Source organism: Elephas maximus, chromosome 10 (genome assembly GCF_024166365.1).
Source record: "Elephas maximus indicus isolate mEleMax1 chromosome 10, mEleMax1 primary haplotype, whole genome shotgun sequence".
NCBI lineage: Eukaryota > Metazoa > Chordata > Mammalia > Proboscidea > Elephantidae > Elephas > Elephas maximus.
The window spans coordinates 77,887,862-77,907,668 of NC_064828.1; the positions used below are offsets into that span (position 1 = coordinate 77,887,862).

Consider the following 19,807-nt stretch of genomic DNA (forward strand, 5'->3'; position numbering starts at 1 on the left):
TCTATGGGGCAGTTCTACTCTGTCCTGTAGGATCGCTATAAGTTGGAATTGACTTGATGGCAATGGTTTTTTTTTTTTTAAATAATCTAGTAGCAGCACATTTTACTGATGAAGTTAATACTGTAAGCAAGTCACAGATTGGTTGTAATAATTCTTTGCATGATTTGGTTGTGACTAAGAGAAGGTGTAAACTCTATCGCAAGACAATCAGATTTTTTTTTTTTTAATTAAGGATAACCAAAGGTCATTGTTTCAAGATCTCACCTCCTAGTTCTTCAGGAAGTTTCCAATTACTTGTTAATCAAGGGATAAATTGTGAAAGTTTTTTTGTGCATTGACAGCCATATGTACAATTGTTTTTTGTCAGTGTCGTTTTTAAAACACTGACTCCCTTTGGATGTATATGAAGATATTTCCACTTTGGTTTTGCATTATTATTGTTTCTCTCTGGAAAATAGTCCACAAAAAATGATTGTGTGAGTGTGACTTGAGATAAAATGTGTATTTTTAAAGTGGACAAAAGAATGACTAGGTTTGCAGGGGGGAGAATGATCTTTTTTCTCTTCATTCAAGCATTGTCTTCTTATAGGGAAAATACTTGTGTTCTCAGAGAGAATGGCTACAGAAGGGAATGGGGTTTTCCTTAATTATTAAAGATATAAAGAATTTGTTCAAATCTCAACCTTTGATGGCAAACAAAAGGATGTGATGCTGGGCTTGCATTTAAGGAATGCCATTCTTTCATGTAAATAGCCTAGTTACGTCTAATAATGATACTCAAGGACATTTCATTTTGTAGTAGGACGGTGTCGGAGTTATCTAGTGCTGCTACAACAGAAATACCACAAGTGGATGGCTTTAACAAACACATTTTTTCTCTCACAGTTTAGGAGGCTAGAAGTCCGAATTCAGGGTACCAGCTCTAGGGGAAGGCTTTTTCTCTCTGTCGGCTCTGGGGAAAGGTCTTTGTCATATTTCAACATCTGTGTGCCCAGTGTTCCTTGGAGATCTACATGTGTCTTAGCATCAATCTTCCCCTGGGTCGAGGAGGTTGTCAGTGCAGGAATCTCGAGGCCACATGATGTACTCCAGTCCCTACTCTTCTTGGTGGTAGTGAGGTCCCTCTCCTCTCTGCTTGCATCTCTCTCATTTTATCTCTTGTAAGCTAACAGATGTGACTCAAGCAAGGGTCTGTGACTTAAGTAAGGGTGTGACTTGAGTAAGGGTCTTATAAGGCTGTGATTCAAGAAACACCCCATACTGATCCTGCGTCATTAACATATAGAGGTTAGGATTTACAGCACATCACAAAATGGAGAACAATTACATCAAATCACGAAGTAGAGGACAACTGCACAATACTGGGAATCGTGTTCTAGCTAAGTTGACACATTTTTTTTGGTTACTATTCAAGTCTTGGTGTCTTTGTCATCTGGTGGTGCTATAACAAATACCACAAGTGGATGGCTTTAACAAAGAGAAGTTTATTTCTTCACAGTAAAGTAGGCTAAAAGTCCAAATTCAGGGTATCCACTCGAGGGGAAGGCTTTCTCTCTTCTGTCGACCTTCTCATCAATCTTTCCTCAGATGAGGAGCTTCTCCATGCAGGGACCGTGGGTCCAAAGGATGTGTTTTGCTCCTGGCACTGCTTTCTTGGTGGTATGAGGTCCCCTGTCTCTCTGCTCGCTTATGTCTCAAGAGATTGCCTCAAGACGCAATCCAGTTTTGTAGGTTGAGGCCTGCCTCACTAACACAACTGCAGCCCATCCTCCCTCATTAACATCATAGAGGCAGGATTTACAACATACAGGAAAATCATACAGTACTGGGAATCATGGCCCAGCCCATGATACACACGTTTTTTGGGGGGACATAATTCAATCTATGACAGAAAGCTTGTCTTCCAGGATACAACTCAGAAATTTTCAGGTATACTCAATTACCTTCTCCACTTAAAATAACCCTTGCTATTTGATTTATTGAAACTTTGTTTGAACTTGAGTATACTGTCAGCATTGGGGAGAATAAATTTCATATACACCTACTCCTCACCGACTGTCTGGTCATCTGATATCTTGCATTTATGACAACAGTAAAAAATCTTTCCAATTATTTTTGCTCACTAACAACCCCGCCGATCAACACACCTTCACCTGGTGCAGCTCATCCAAGGAGGCTGGAGGGAGGAGCAACGTCCCCTCTGGGGTATTTAACCCCAGTCTGGAACCCCCAGGTTGCCCGGCGCTCCAGGACCTCCCAGCTGGCACCTCCTCTCCCTCTTCCTGGTTCTCGCCCCCTGCACCCCACCCTCCACCCCACTCTCGCGTCACTCATAGGGCACCAGCTGATGGGCACCAGGAGAGGAGCACTGGTGCGCTGCCTCTGCAGAGCCACCTCCTGGCGGAGGCTGCTTCACACCACCCAGCCAGCACAGCCCTGCTTCCCACACCGCAGAGCCTGAGCTAGGCTGCCAGGTAGCTGAGGACACCCAGCTGGCAGCCCACAGCGTGGATTTGGATTCTGGCAAGCAGAGCAAGGGCAAACCTGTGACGGCTGCAGGTACAGAGGGGCCATGGCAGCCTGACTAACTGAGAGGGCTGAGGCTGGGAAGGAGGGGCAAGAAATCACAAGTATTTCACATAATGCAGATTTTCCGATAAGGACCTGGCCTTTGAAATCTAACAAAGTTCGTAAGTCAGGAGCAGGTGTATTTGTATTTGTTATGGAAAATACAACTTTATATTTTTTATGGGTTGAATTGTGATCCCCCAAAATGTGTGTCCATTTGGTTGGGCCATGATTCCCAGTATTGTGTGGTTGTCCACCATTTTGTGATCTGATGTGGTTATTCTATGTGTTGTAAATCCTAATCTCTGTCTGTGGTTAATGAGGCAAGATTAGGTTATCTTAAAGTGAATTAGGGTGGAATGCAACACCCTTACTCAGGTCACAGCCCTGATCCAATTTAAGGGACGTTTCCCTAGGGTGTGGCCTGTATCACCTTTTATCTTACAAGAGGTAAAAGTAGAGAAAAGCAAGCAGAGAGGGGGCCCTCATACCACTAAGAAAGTAGTGCCAGGAGCAGAGTGCGTCTGTTGGACCCAGAGTCCCTGCTCTGAGAAGCTCCTAGACCAGGGGAAGATTGATGACAAGGCCCTTCTTCTGGAGCCAACAGAAAGAGAAAGCCTTCCCCTGGGGCTGACACCCTGAATTCAGACTTTTAGCCTACTAGACTGTGAGAGAATAAAATTCTGTTTGTTAAGGCCATCCACTTGTGATATTTCTGTTATGGCAGCACTAGATAACTAAGACACGGTTATTTGTTGGGAAACTACTATTTCTAGACATTCTTCAATGTACTGTACATTTTATAGACATTTCTTGAGGTATTCACTATCTGCCAGATGGGCCCTGGTATGCTCAGGTTGAGGAATAAGACATGGTAGCTGCTCTCAAAATGGAGAATTACTGTTTGTGAAGATATTGAGTGTTTTTTTTTTCTTCTTCTTCCCTCCTTCCTCCCTCCCTCTTTCCCTTCTTCCTTTTTTACAAGCCAACAGATAAAATCTGTAATTATATTACCTTTCACATGCTGCTATAGCATGTCTTCACTGCTTCTTCCAGAAATTTCTTAGCAATGTAAGATAGTAAGATAGTCGTTGTTTATAAAGTACTTATTGTGTTTCAAGTGAAAGTCAATCATGTTCAGCATATATTTTTTATGTAATTGGGTAGGAATAATGAGAGATCCAGATATACAAAGTATCCTTTGAGTAGTTTAGATTTTCTCTTAAGAGTAAACATGCTGTCATTACTGATTGTTGGATGCAATTCTACCACCTTTTTTTTCCTCATAGTGGTCAGGTTGCCTTTTTGCCCACTTGTCTTGTTGGCAGTTACCAAGTATGTTCCATTGCTGAGACTTGATATCACTTCTACTACTCAGAAAATTGTTTAACTCACTTCATGGCTCTGATCTGAGTTCCAAATAGGTCAGGTATTATGAATCACCAATATGTGGTATAGTTAATTAAGAAATATTCTCTTAACCTGTCCTAATTTTCTTTAGCATTCTTTCATGTTAGATACAAAATCAGTGATTCAAAACCTGACTGATCTCAGAATTATATGAGATTTTTAAAAAATTAGATTTCTGGACCATTAAATGTTACATTTGTGAAGGGAAAAAACCTGATTACCTCCTTTCCCCCATCCATTGGGGGAATCCTATAGGATTCTGTCAACTCTTATTTAAAGGGAGTGTCCATGATTTACTTAGGAATTTGATTCTCTAAATTGATTGGTCAGCAGTTCGAATCTACCAGGTGTTCCTTGGAAACTCTATGGGGCAGTTGTACTCTGTCCTATAGGGTTGCTATGAGTTGGAATTGACTCAACGGCACTGGGTTTTTGGTTTAAATTGATTGGAGAAACTCCCGAAATTTCAGCACTTTTATTTCTTGAATATTATTTCTTTCCACCTCTATTGTTTTTTATGACTTTACTCTGGATTTGTTATGGAAGGAGGGGAAAAGGGAGAGATTCTTTTCTCTTATTCTCCCTATCCAGTATGCCATTAAACTCTTCAGCATCTCTAGCCATATTACTGTTCCTTCAGTTCTAACTCTTCCTATCTCCAGCCATGGTAACTGATAACGTCTCCCTCCCTGCCATCCATTCAATATACTATAGCTGGAGTGAAGGCTCTTGACAATCTGTCTTGGCACTTCCTGCTTAAAACTTTTCAATGGTTCCCCATCGCATACAGTAAAAAAGTCTAAATTTCTTTGCAAGTCATGTGAGGTCTTTGTGAACTGGCTCTTACCTATCTCTCTGCTCTTATCTCCACCACTTCCAGTGTAAGGTTAGCAGTACTGACATGCTCTGCCATTCCATATCACATCACCATTCCTTTGCACATGCTGTCCTTTCTGCCTGGATACTTCCCATTCCCTTCTGCTTAACTCCAGTTTACCTTTAAAATACAGCTCATACATTGTCCTCCCTGTAAGGCTACCTCTGCCCCTCCTTAATCCGTCTAATCACCTCACAGTGTCAGTCACTTCCCCCTCCCTTTCTGCTTGCTAGACCCAAATTTAGTATTCTTCTTTTCACATCACAATGCAATTGTTTGCTTACTTACTTGCTTGCCCTTTTCTACTAGCTTTTTAAGGGCAATACAAGGGTAGGATCCATGTCTTACCTATTTGGTATCACCCAGAACTTGTCCCAGTGTCAGATACAATTAAAGCCCCAGTAAATGCTTATTGAAAAAAATTGAATTGGTCATTTAGAGCTGAAGGTCAAACGCATAAGGGAGTTGAAGGACTCTGAGGCCATATTAAGGTAATGAGTCAGTGGAGATTGGCTTAAATGTGTGGAGTGTTCAACCTGGAATTCCAGAATTCTGGCATCCAGAAAGGTGCTATAGGCCAACCCATTTAGGAAGGGATATGATATATTCCTGGAAGTGGCAGCAGTTGATAGAATCAATACTACACAAGGTTGTAAGAGCCTAGTTCCCACAGAGCTGGTTCTGTGCATGGCATTTAGCAATTATTTCCCATTTTCTTCACATCCTCTGAGATCATGTCATGGCTCCCTTTTTGTTTCTTTCAGCTACTCTTCAGGTAATTGACTAGTCTTTCCAGGCATCAGTAATGTTTATAATCCCTAAAATAATTCCACAGGATTTTCTCTAATCCTACGTTGCCTGTTGATCTTTCTCATATTTTTTCTTGAATCGGATTTTTCTCTAATCCTACGTTGCCTGTTGATCTTTCCCATATTTTTTCTTGAATCATTTTCTTGAACCAGTTGTAAAGCACAATAAACTTGCACTCCACACCTTTTGTGAGTCTTTATGTGTCAATGCTGTTTACCTTTTATTTACCTTTTTTTGTAAAGAGTGAAGTAACAAAAAAAAAACCAAACCCAGTGCCGTCGGGTCAATTCCAACTCATAGCGACCCTATAGGACAGAGTAGAACTGCCCCATAGAGTTTCCAAGGAAAGAGTGAAGTAGAGTAAGGAAAAAAGTCCACTACTTTTAATCAAGAATAAAATAATTAAAATGGATTTTGAAGTTAAGTGGAGAATGTACTACATTTATTTTGTAGTAGCTTTGTTCCTTTAGTGAACAGAGATTTTCTTCTGTTCTTGAAGTATTTAAATTTTAACTAATCTCTATCCCTACTCTTTAACAAAGGAGTAGGGATAGAGATTAATGAAATTGTAGAATACACATATAAAAGAAGGAGATATTAGTATAGAAATTAAAATATATATGAGATATGTGCTTTTCTAAGATGTGTTAGAATTTCATAGTATCAATTTGATTTTTAAGAGATCTCCATTAAAAGTAATTAGCAAGTAATTAAAGTGAAAAACCTCTTTTAAATGTGAGTTCGTAAAATATAAATTTCAGTTGATGCGTTAGGATACTTAATCTTTGTTAAGGGCCCTTATCTACCACCTTATATTTACTGTATTTATTAACCCCCAACTCTCCTGACCGTATCTGTTAACATAAGTGGAAGTAATAACTGGAATCCTATCAGCTAGATTTTAAAAGTAGATAAGGACTTCCTTGAACCTTACTGTGTCTCTGACTACTCTAATAACCAACCAAAACCAAACCCAGTGCCACTGAGTCGATTCCGACTCATAGCGACTATTCTGATATGAATGAAAAATACTAAAGTTTTTTTTTTGAGGTGCAGTGATAAAGAATATTTGATTGTTTGGGGAGTTCACTTTATCTTCTTTAAAAGTACCATGTGTCCTTATTTCTATGATATACCTCAGTCATGTTTACAATTCTGGTTTAAAGCCAGTTACCTGATTTTGAGAAGAAAGGGCGCTTTGAATGAAGTAGAATTGACATACATTATTTATCAAACAGCACAGTGGGAGTGATCTACTTACCTTCTCAGCATTCTCTTCTGAGTCTGATAAACAATTATTATATCTTTGTTTCTTTAAGCATCAACTCACACAATATCATCTAGGCTAGGAAACAAAATATACCTAATAATGATGAAAATGAACTCTTTAAAAATAACCTGACAAACTATAGCTCTAGAATCTAAAATCTTTGTCATAGAATTGAGGATGATTTTTGTCCCCTTTAGTCTCTGTTGATGTTTTTTGTCCCTCTGGAAAGGTTATTTCTTGCTGGGTTATGTAAATGTACATAGGGTTTTCATTGATTACTTTTCGAAAGTAATCACCCAGCCTTTCCTCCTAGTCTGTCTTAGTCAGAAAGTTCTACTGAAACCTGTCTACCATGTGTTACCCTGCTGGTATTTGAAATACCGGTGACATAGTTCCAGCATCATAGCAACACACAGGCCACCATAGTAAAGAACTTTATTCTGCACATATGGAATCTGTATATGGATCAAGAGGCAATTGTTCGAACAGAAGTGGGATACTACTTCATTCATAATTGGAAAAGGTGTGCTGCAAGGTTGTATCCTTTCTCTTTACTTATTCAACCTGTATGCTGAACAAATAATCCAAGAAGCTGGACTACATGAAGAAGAACATGGCATCAGGATTGGCAGAAGACTCAGTAACAACCTACGATATGCAGATGACACAACCATACTTGTTGAAAATGCAGACAATTTGAAGCAATTGCTAATGGAAGTAAAAAAACTATAACCTTCAGTATGGATTACACTTGAAAGTGAAGAAATGAAAATCCTCATAACTGGACTGATAAACAAGATCATGATAAATGGTGAAGAAATTGAAGTTGTTAAAGATTTCATTCTACTTGGATCAAAAATCAATGTCCTTGGAAGCAGCAGTCAGAACTCAAGTGACATATTTCATTGGGCAAATCTGCTATAAAAGACTTCTTTAAAGTCTTAAAAAGCAAAGATGTTACTTTGATGACTAAAGGTGTGTCTGACCCAAACCATGATCTTTTCAATTGCCTCATATGCATGCAATAGTTGGATAGTGAAAAATGAAGACAAAAGAAGAATTCATGCATTGCAACTCTGGTGTTAGCAAAGAATATTGAATATATTGTGGACTGCCAAAAGAAGAAACAAACCAATCTTAGAGGAAGTACAACCAGAATGTTCCTTAGACGTGAGGATGATGAGACTTAGACTCACTTACTTTGGACAATGTTATGAATTCAACTGTGTCCCCCCAAAATATGTGTCAGCTTGGAGAGGCCATGATTCCCAGTATTGTGTGATTGTCCTCCATTTTGTGATCTGATGAATTACCTATTTGTTGTAAATTCCAACCTCTATGATATTAATGAGGAAAGATTAGAAGCAGTTATGTTAATGAGGCAGGATACAATCTACAGGATTAGGTTGAAACTTAAATCAGTCTCTTTTGAGATATAAAAGAGAGAAGCGAGCAGAAAGCAAGAAAGAACCAGGAGCAGAGCACATCTTTTGGACCTGGGGTCCCTGTGCTGAGAAGCTCTTAGACTAGGGGAAATGATGACAAAGACTGTCCCTCAGAGCTGACAGAGAGAGAAAGCCTTCACCTGGAGCTGGCACCCTGAATTCTAGCCTCTTAGACAGTGAAAGAATAAATTTCTGTTTGTTAAAGCTGTCCACTTATGGTATTTCTGTTATAACAGCACTAGATAACTAAGATAACTCCGAACAGAAACTTAGTACGTTTTAAACAATAACTCCGCGTTCTCCCTCCCCCAGACCCCTGGCAATGACTAATAAACTTTTGTCTCTATCCCTTGCATATTCTAGATATTTCATGTAAGTGGGATCATACAATATTTGTCCCTTTGTGTCGGACCTGTTTTACTTAGCATAATGTTTTCAGAGTTCATTCATATTATAGCATTTATCAGAACTTCATTTCTCTTTATGGCTGAATAATATTTCATTCTATGTATATAAGTTGGGTTATATATACTACATTTATCTCATTGTGTCTTTGTTGTTTTGACTTGCATTTCCCTAATGACTAATTCTGATTGTTAAAGTTGTGTGTCAACTTGGCTGGTCCATGATTCTCAGTGGATTGGCAGTTATGATGTAGTTCGGCAGTTTCTGTTTTTGTTGTTGAGTTGTAGGAGTTCTTTGTATATTCTGAATATTAAACTGTCATCAGATACATAGCTACCTGAGGTGTGATGGATTGCTTTTGTGTGGCCTTTCTCGCCATGGTGTTTTAACTCCCACCCAGGCGATGGGGCGGAACTGTGCAGATATGGTAATTGTGATCCACCAAAGGGATTGGTCAGTTTTTGCCATCCTGTGGGACTTGAGGTGAACCATCCTAGATGCAGGGAAGAGAAGGCACCACTACCACCAGGGAAGAACAGCCAGGAGCCAGCATATCCTTTGAACCTGGAATCCCATGGGGCAATTTCACTCTGTCCTGTAGGGTCGCTGTGAGTCGGAATCAACTTGACAGCAACAGGTTTGGTTTGGTTTTTTTATTATTACCATCACATTCAGTTTAAGGAACTTAACTTTAAAATCAGAGTTGGTAGAATTAGCATCAGGTGTCAATTTATGTCCTTGGATGCAAAGACTCCTGGGAATCCATAGTTTTGTTTTCTTTTTTATAGCTTTTCTCACATTTCCTATATAACTGATAAAGTCAAATGACTATTAATTACTTATACTACTTCAGAACATATGTTTAGTAAAGAAGCCCCTGTTACAGCTACTCTAAATTGATGCATTCTACAGTTTCATGTGAAATTGCATACATCAATAGCAAACTGGAGCATGAAAAATAACCATCTTCCAATCATGAGTGTCCCAGGCTGCAGAATGTGAATGAAAAGCCTTCATTCATGTACACAAAGTAAGTAATGATAAAACAAAGTAGTTAGGTACACCATTACCCAGTTTACGAGCACAAATGTATACACATTCACAAAGGAGGCATTTCCTGATATACAGTTTTAAAAACTTAGATCTTAATCTCTTTCTGAATATGGTGACTGGTTTCTAGGAAATATTTTGAAAAAAGAATACAACTACAACCTCTTGGGATTTATTTTGGCAGCAATACGCCATAAGATAGAGATGTCTGCACAGTAAATTTCAGAACACACTTCAGTGATGCAAAAACTCAGACAATAGAAAGATTATGTCTAGGTTCTCCTTTTTATCTCATTTCTTCTTACATTCATGGGATGGTATCAAGAACAAAACAGGCATGTAAAAATTGCATATGATCTTTTCAGCAGATTTCCTTTCAGTACTAAATCCAATCTAACTCCAATAAAACATAACTGGACTGGTGACTTGCATTACATTATTATATGAAATAATCTAATACAACTGTAGAAAAATGTAGATAAAGAAAAGTATTGGAGAAGCCAAGGCAAAAAAGCATACCATAAAGCCTATTCTTTCCAAACCCCACTCAGAAAACAGTCAATCTTCGTGAGCAGTTGCTTTTCTGAATACTTGGAAAATTAAATTTTCTCTTATCATTTTCACTATACAAAAGATATACAGGACTTCCATGTCTGGCCAAGACAGAGAAACAGGTATCAGATTTACCATCCTGCCTAAGACAAATAAAAATCCAAACAAAATATGTGAAACAATGGTTTAATGAAACTATAATCAGGCAACAAAGAACAGTGACCTCTGAAAGAAAAAAAAATTGTAAGAGCCTTATGATTGCCCCACCTTACTGTCTTGAGAGAGTCTCTAGGCCATGGTGTAGAGAAGGGGATTCTAAGTGGGGCCAAGTAAATTCCCTGAGTTGAGTAGATGGAGCTGATATTATAAGAGAACCAAGACAGCTAGAGTTCATGGCAGAGTGCTGGAGAAGAGAAAGCTGAAGAAAGAGATAGCTAAGGAGATCTACGGAGGTACCACCTGAAAACTCAGTATATATCAGCATGTGCATGTAAGAAAACTACCAGCTAGGGAAAGAATCCTCTAAAAGGATTAGAGAAAACAGTACCTGGTGCTCACACTGAGTTGGAACAGTTCTGATCCTACCACCTAGACTGGAAAGCCTCATAATTCATGGGGCCTTAGGTAGAATACTGAGAAAGATTTGACCTCACTAGTAGGGAAATTAGCCCTAGACTAAATACTGCTTGGGTCATGCCTAAAAATTCTTAAAAGCAAGACCTGAAATGATCAAACTACTTTCAAGAAATTTAACTACATCTCAAAGAAAAAAGCTTAAGAATATTTATAAAAACAAAAATTTCTAATAACCAACAAAATAAAATTCATAATATCGGGATCCAATAAAAAATTATCAGGTATAAAAGAAACAGGAAAATCCATAATAAGGAGAAAAACCAATCAATCAAAACCAGCTCAGTACAGAAGAGAATACTGAGTAGTGTAAAAACGGCTTGGGAGGAGTGTCTGACCTCCTCTAACCTCACTAGAGGGAAGAAGAATCAAGATCAACAGCCCAAGGCTGATTCCTTCGAGGCGGGGGTCAGACATGCCTCCTCTCTTTGCCATGTTTACCACTTCTGACACCAACCATCCCTCCAACAGCACTCTCTACTTCTCTGCGGGGTTCGATAATTCATTGCAATGGCCACATTTTTCTACAGTTGTATTAGATTATTTCATATAATAATGTAATGCAAGTCACCAGTCCAGTTATGTTTTATTGGAGTTAGATTGGATTTAGTACTTAAAGGAAATCTGCTGAAAAGATCATATGCAATTTTTACATGCCTGTTTTGTTCTTGATACCATCCCATGAATGTATGAAGAAATGAGATAAAAAGGAGAACCTAGACATAATCTTTCTATTGTCTGAGTTTTTGCATCACTGGTGTGTTCTGAAATTTACTGTGCAGACATCTCTATCTTATGGCGTATTGCTGCCAAAATAAATCCCAAGAGGTTGTAGTTGTATTCTTTTTTCAAAATATTTCCTAGAAACCAGTCACCATATTCAGAAAGAGATTAAGATCTAAGTTTTTAAAACTGTATATCAGGAAATGCCTCTTTTGTGAATGTGTATACATTTGTGCTTGTAAACTGGATAATGGTGTACCTAACTACTTTGTTTTATCATTACTTACTTTGTGTACATGAATGAAGGCTTTTCATTCACATTCTGCAGCCTGGGACACTCATGATTGGAAGATGGTTATTTTTCATGCTCCAGTTTGCTATTGATGTATGCAATTTCACATGAAACTGTAGAATGCATCAATTTAGAGTAGCTGTAACAGGGGCTTCTTTACTAAACATATGTTCTGAAGTAGTATAAGTAATTAATAGTCATTTGACTTTATCAGTTATATAGGAAATGTGAGAAAAGCTATAAAAAAGAAAACAAAACTATGGATTCCCAGGAGTCTTTGCATCCAAGGACATAAATTGACATCTGATGTTAATTCTACCAACTCTGATTTTAAAGTTAAGTTCCTTAAACTGAATGTGATGGTAATAATAAACCAAACCAAACCAAACCTGTTGCTGTCAAGTTGATTCCGACTCATAGCGACCCTATAGGACAGAGTGAAATTGCCCCATGAAGTCTCCAAGGCTATAAATCTTTACAGAAACAGACTGATACATCTTTCTTCTGTGGAGCAGCTAATGGGCTCAAACTGCCAACCTTTCGGTTAGCAGCCGAGCACTTAGCCACTGTGCCAACAGGGATCCTTGGTGGTAATGATAGATAACCTTAAACATTTTGAGATTAGAGCTCATTGCTAGGATGACTAAATGGCCCTGATACAACTGCCAGACGCTATGCTAAGTACTTTTATAGACATTTCTCATTTAAATAAACTTTGGAAGGAAATCCAGTCATTGATTAATCTTCATAATAATTTTGCAAGAGGATAAATATACACACACATATTTATGCATAAATGTATGTAAATGCATGTGTATGTTTTTGTATGTATGGATGCATTAGTTTCCCATTGTTGCTGTCACAGATTACTACAAACTAAATGGCTTAAAATTATAGGCATTTATTCTGTTACACTTCTAGAGGTCGGAAGTTTTAAAGAAGTTTCATGGGCCCAAACCAAAGTGCCTACAGGCCACCATCCCTGGGAAAGTTGTATTGGAGAATCTGTGTCTCTGCCTTTTGCAGCTTTTAAAGATGCATTCCTTGCTCATGACCCCTTCCTCTGTTTTCAAAGCCAGCAGCATTGTCATGTAGCCTTCCCTTCTGTAGTAAAATCTCCTTCTGTCTTCTGTCAGAGGCATAACGAGGGGGGAGGGGCAGGGGGTAAGAGGAGGGCATTTTGCCCCAGGTGCAGACAGGGCTGGTCGGTGAATCACACATCCCCTCGCCTCCCCACCACCGATGAGATGGAGGGGGGTGCTATGCCTCTTCCTCCCTCTTACAAGGACACTTGTGATTGTAATTATGGCTCACTCCCATAATTTTGGATTATCTCCTCATTTCAAGATCCTTAACTGAATCACATCTGCAAGTTTTCTTTTGCCATATGGTCAAAATAGGGAACAGAAAACTGCCAGAGGTCACATAAAAACAAAACATGTTAGAAATAAATACAATCCAGCAAGAAGTACAGGTAAGTTGATAATGTAAGCAAGAGATCCTAAAGTTCCTTTGCTGTGTTCTGATATTTTACATTGTTGACTGATATTTTTGCAGCTGATAGGAACAAGCAAGACATTCATCTTAAGTGTTTTTTTTTTTTTTTTAAATATACTTCATCTTTCCCTCCTCTAAAAAAATCAATGCTTATAATAAAAGGTCATAAATTTATAAACTGGAACATGGCTTTGTATAGCCTGATATTGTACTTAATTTAGAAGCAATTTGTATTTGATTTTGATTTCCATAGACACCTGCCTTCTTATTCCCTTTAAGCCGTCTCTTCACCCTTTCCTTCACCTTTGTTATTCTCAATGCTAATGAAGAACTGATCATACTGCCTCTGATAAACCTAAATCAAACCCTTTGCTGTGGGGTCAATTCTGACTCCTTGACCCTATAGGACAGAGTGGAACTGCCCCCTAGGGTTCCCGAGGAGCAGCTGGTGGATTTGAACTGCCGGCCTTCTGGTTAACAACTGGTCTCAAGCATTGCACCACCAGGGCTCCCTGCCATTGGTGGTGGCAATTTAATAGGATGAGAGTTCTTAGGAGACCTCACTTAAGGTTCGTTAATTGCTAGAAGGTCATGGGTCTCTGGGCTAGATTACTCTTTCCTGTTCAGTATTAATTGTAATAGTTATACTTTTCCTTTGAAGAGAAAATATCATTTGATGCTTCAGTCATGCCGTATGGTTCAATGACTTGCAGAATTATCAATAAATATTTTTTTAGCAAAGTAAGCTTGTATTTTGTTGCATAATTTATAAGCTAAACATGTACATTTTCTTCTGTGAACTACAGGATTCCAGAAGGCCCCATTGATCAGGGGCCGGCTGCAGGAAGAGTCCGTGCTTTAGAAGAGCAGCTTATAAAGGCCAAAGAACAGATTGAAAATTACAAGAAACAAACCAGAAATGGTAGGTGATGATTTAGTGTTTTTCCTTTCCAAATACTGGTGTTACACATAAATAATTGAGAATTTCTCTCATCAGAATGTTGAAAATGCTGAAACTCTGTTTTTTGACTGCAGGTTTGGGGAAGGATCATGAAATCCTGAGGAGGAGGATTGAAAATGGAGCTAAAGAGCTCTGGTTTTATGTACAGAGTGAATTGAAGAAATTAAAGAATTTAGAAGGAAGTGAACTCCAAAGACATGTAGATGAATTTCTCTCAGATTTGGGACATCATGAAAGGTACTATTTCCCCTATAGAATTGGATTTAGTAAAGATTATAATCTAAGAATGGGAAACTGAAATTTTTGTTAATTTCCCATTTGAGTGGTAAAAGATGCCCACCATGTTTGGGAGAGAAGTACCTTAGATCTCAAAGGACAGTCCAAATGCAGTCTATCAACTAAAATATATCACAGGAGAATGTTATTTAAATGTATTTCTAGTTATCTTTACAACCCAAGTAAACTCTGAAGTTAGCAGTGTCAGCCAACAATACATTAAAATATCTTCTCATAAATTTCCTTTGTACACAATCAGTATTTGAAATGGAGAGTGAAATTTTGCATGCAGTACACTGGAACTTACGTGAGGCTAGCAGATATGTTTCTAACTTAAATATTAAAACTTTAAAATAGCACTTTTTTAGAGTTGTTAACTAAAGGTTAAAGGTTTTTGATAAAAAGTAGCATTCTGTTCATTGCTCTTCCATTTAGTTGCTGGAAAGGGGAACCTAGATCTGCCTAGTTAAATTTGTTTCTCTGTGTACACATGTCTAAAAATATACAGTTTATCTTCCATAGAAAAATAACATTTTGGTGCTGGTGTGTTCATGCAGAATAAAATGTATTTGAGAATCATTATAAATACAGTGAAACCTGTCCTTAGGTCTATTATATTTAAAAGACTGTGTTCCCAGTAGGATTTTGATGGCAATTACTGTCTCATTAGTGAACAATAAGAGAAAAATTGTTGTATTAACATAATCTACCACTGTGAAGAGGAAAAGAATTACCCTATGCAACCAAGAGATTCATGTATATATTAACATCACCAGCTTTATTATAAGGATTTTGAAAAATTGCTCTGCCGTTTCAAGGGAAATTACAAATAAAAACTATCCGTTCATTGAAATCATTTTAGCATTTTACAACTGAAGTGACATTTCAGCTAAACAAAACACTGCTGAATATTGATATTTGATAAAAAAAAGTTGCCTTTTGTAATTTCTGTAAATTAGACTTGTTCTGAAACAGGTGTAATGCCCTCATTATAAAAGATTTATAAACAACAACAATAGCAAAGGAAATATGATAGCATAAGTTTCAAGGGACATTGAATTATTAGGCCACAGATTAGATAGCCCTTTTGAAATTTTTAGCCCAGCTTACAGTCAGGCCATATTTACACTATTAGATGAAATACTGACTGATTCTGTCCTTAATGCTTCACGTTATGCTAACGCTGATTCTAGGCACTGGGCTTCTGTTAATTGGAGCTCTGTGCTTCTGCTTATGGCAGTTTTGTGGGGAAGTGTAGATGTGAAAGGATTTGAGTTGGGTAGGTTATGTGGTATGTAAAGAAGAATTTTGGCTATTGACTTCTGATGGAATGTTTAATGAATGATTTAATTACTTGAGAATTTAATTCTCAGGTCTTTTCTAAATTAAAATAATTCCTTAGAGAATTATTTTATGACTATAATTTGTACATGTATTTTGTGGATATATGTACAAATGAAAACTGAACACAACAGATGGGCCCCTGAAAAGGTGATGTAAATAAATGTTACCTTTTTGTAAATTGAATTTGTTTTAGCTGTATCGTGATTTCTGGCCCTGCCGTGTAATACATGTTAAATAGTGATATTTCACTGTAAACAAGTCAGTTTCTGTGGCTGTCTTAAACAGAAGTATAACGAACTTGTGATACAGCTTCATAAGGTAGTAATTTAACTCCAGGCTGAAATGAGCAATGCATAGCCAAACATTAGAGAAATAACTTTTAAAATAATGAATGTACAAATAGATTTTGTATGTGCATAGACTATACCCTCTTCCTGACCATTTTCAAGATACTTTTTTTTTTTAAGAGTAAGAATAAAAATTAAAAGACTTCTTTGGTCTTCTGAACCAAGAATATCCATCTCTGATATGATTTGACATTTGCCTCTAGTGAGTTTTACATGACACAAAAATCCTCATTTCATTTTTACACTTACCCAAATTATAGTGTATGTGTTGTCTCCGGACTGAAAGCCTGTGCTCCCTGAGAAATCAGATATTGAGTCTGTTGAATTTCTTATTCACATTTCTCAGTTCACATTTCTCATTTTTTGGGTCCAGAGAGACATACATTATTGGGAAAAACCTGCTGGGCATTTTGTTTCTTGGGAAGGGTTTCTTTTGTTCGTAGGACTGTGCGCTGATAGAAACACTGATTTCCTTCCCATAACCAGCTTCCTAAGTCAACTTTATTGTGGCATAATTTCATACAATAAAATGTATATTTTTCTAATATATAATACTTTTAAGTTTTCACAAATACTCAGTTTTGTAACCACCACCCATATTAAGATATAGAAAATTTCTATTGTACCGTAAAATCCCCTCATGCACCTTTGTAGTCAATATCCCATCGCCAGCCCCTGGCAATCATTAATCTGTTGCCTGTCCTGCAGAGGGGTAGGAGGGGACAGCTAGGAGAATAGCTTTCATGGGAGATCATTGTTCCTTGTGTAATATTTAGACTTTTCTCCCTGATAAATTAATCCTCTGAGGATGAGAACTCTCTGGACATCTCTACTCCACAGTGTTCAGCACTCACTATTGTGTTGAGAGCCCTGGTTGTGCACTGGTTAAGCATTCAGCTGCTAACCAAAAGGTCGGCAGTTCAAATTCACCAGCCACTCCTTGGAAACTTGAAGGGGCAGTTGTACTGTGTCCTGTAGAGTTGCTATGAGTTGGAGTCAACTCTGTGGCAACAGGTACCAGTGCTGTGTTGTATGCCATTCAGTTGATTTTGACTCACAGGCGACCCTAAAGGACAGAATAGAAATTACCCCGTAGGGTTTCCTAAGCTGGAATCTTTACAGGAGCGGATTACCAGGTGTTTTATCACACAGATTGGCTGGTGGGTTTGAACTGCAAACCTTTCAGTTAGCAGCCTAGTGCTTAACAGCTGCACCACCAGGACTCCTTAGCACTCACTATTTGTTGTTGTTGTTGTTAGGTGCCGTTGAGTCACTTCCGACTCATAGTGTCCCTACGTACCACAGAAAAAAACACTGCCCAGTCCTGTGCCATGCTCATAATCATTATGCTTGAGCCCATTGTTGCAGCCACTGTGTCAGTCCATCTCGTTGAGGGTCTTCCTATCTTTTGCTGACACTCTACTTTACCAAGCATGATGTCCTTCTCCAGGGACTGATCTTCCTGACAACACATCCCAAGTATGTAAGACACAGTCTAGCCATCCTTGCTTCTAAGGACCATTCTGGATGTACTTCTTCCGAGACAGATTTGTTCATCCTTTTGGCAGCCCATGGTATATTCAATATTCTTCGTCAGCATCACAATTCAAACGTGTCAGTTCTTCTTTGGTCTTCCTTATTCATTGTCCAGCTTTTGCATGCATATGATGAGATTGAAAATACCATGGCTTGGGTCAGGTGCATGTTAGTCTTCAAGGTGACATCTTTGCTTTTTAACACTTTAAGGACGTCTTTTGCAGCAGATTTGCACAATGCAGTGTGTCTTTTGATTTCCTGACTGCTGCTTCCATGGGTGTTGATTGTGGATCCAAGTAAAATGAAATCCTTGACAACTTCAGTCTTTACTCCATTTATCATGATGTTGCTTATTGGTCCAGTAGTGAGGATTTTTGCTTTCTTTATGTTGAGGTACAGTCCTTACTGGAGGCTGTGGTCTTTGATCTTCATCAGTACTTCAAGTCCTCTTCACTTACAGCAAGCAAGGTTGTGTCATCTGTGTAACGCAGGTTGTTAATGAGTCTTCCTCCAGTCCTGACGCCCTATTCTTCCTCAGATAGTCCAGCTTCTCAGATTATTTGCTCAGCATACAGATTGCATAGGTATGGTGAAAGGATACAACTCTGACACACACCTTTCCTGACTTTAAACCACATAGTATCTCCTCCTTCTATCCAAACAACTGCCTCTTGATCTATGTACAGGTTCCCCATGAGCACGATTAAGTGTTCTGGAATTCTCATTCTTCACAGTGTTATCCATAATTTGTTATGATCCACACAGTCAAATGCCTTTGCATAGTCAATAAAACACAGGTAAATATCTTTCTGATATTCTCTGCTTTCATTAGCACTCACTATTAGTGCTTAATAAATGATGTCTTTTTGATTGTGTGGGGAGGCAGGTATGTGCGTTCTTTGATTGATTATTCCATACTCTACTTTGTGCCCCTTGGTAAAAATTAAATCTTATTCCAATTAAAGTTTAATAAAAATTATGCACCTAAAGAAAATTATCTAATTGGGGTTAAAATATTTTCCCAACAATTGAGAATCCCAAAAGTTGTGAGGAGTTATAGGAGAAAAGTCAGTTTAATCCCTGAATAAAAGTGGAAGCTCTAGTTAATTTTAATAGTGAGTTCTGCTAAAGAGAGAGCATCAATTAGAGAGAAGTCAAGGGGTATATATGGAGGGGAAAATGGGATAGGCAGAATCTGAAGAATTATCAGGGTTAAGAATTGTCAGGGTCAGTTCGATAGGGAGAAAAACTGATGTTGAAGGATTTTTGCACTTATTCAGAGCCCTGATTTCATGTTTGATTCACTTTGGAGAATTTAAATGATTCCTGTATCTAAAAGCAGTTATAAGACACAGTTATACATGAGTCCTTTAAAAAGATCATACTGTTTCTGACTTGGAGTATAATTCTGATGCCTAAGCAATGGGGAATGGGTTTTCTTTCAATTGGATGTACATGATAAAAAATAATGTTGCTTACCAAATATATCTGGTAATTTGCTTTCATTTCATAAACTATACTCAGTGGTCTTTCAAGACATCTATAAATTTGTTAAAGTTAAAAAAAAATTGCCTCCTTATAAACTCTTTCAAGTTATAAGAGTCAGAGAACCCATTTAGATGTTACATCTCATTCTGTGGTCTATTGTTCCTTGAAAGGAGAGACTACCACCACCATTATCAGTTATCAAGTTGACACCAACTCACAGTGACCCTGTTGTGTGTCATAGTAGAACAGTGCTCTATAGGGTTTTCAGTGGCTGATTTTTCGGAAGTAGGTCAACAAGCCTTTTTTCCGAGGCTTCTCTGGGT

General features: G+C 38.1%; 1 protein-coding gene across 8 annotated transcripts in view; it reads left to right on the top strand.

Moving 5' to 3' along the window:
- The window catches only part of FUT8 (fucosyltransferase 8), a 367,182-nt gene that overhangs the window by 207,396 nt on the left and 139,979 nt on the right, over positions 1-19,807 (top strand). For all 8 annotated transcript variants that reach the window (XM_049899432.1, XM_049899426.1, XM_049899429.1 and 5 more), the window contains 2 exons: positions 14,339-14,454; positions 14,568-14,730. In XM_049899432.1, the coding sequence (XP_049755389.1) occupies positions 14,339-14,454; positions 14,568-14,730 (279 nt within the window). The remainder of the gene's footprint in view (positions 1-14,338; positions 14,455-14,567; positions 14,731-19,807) is intronic.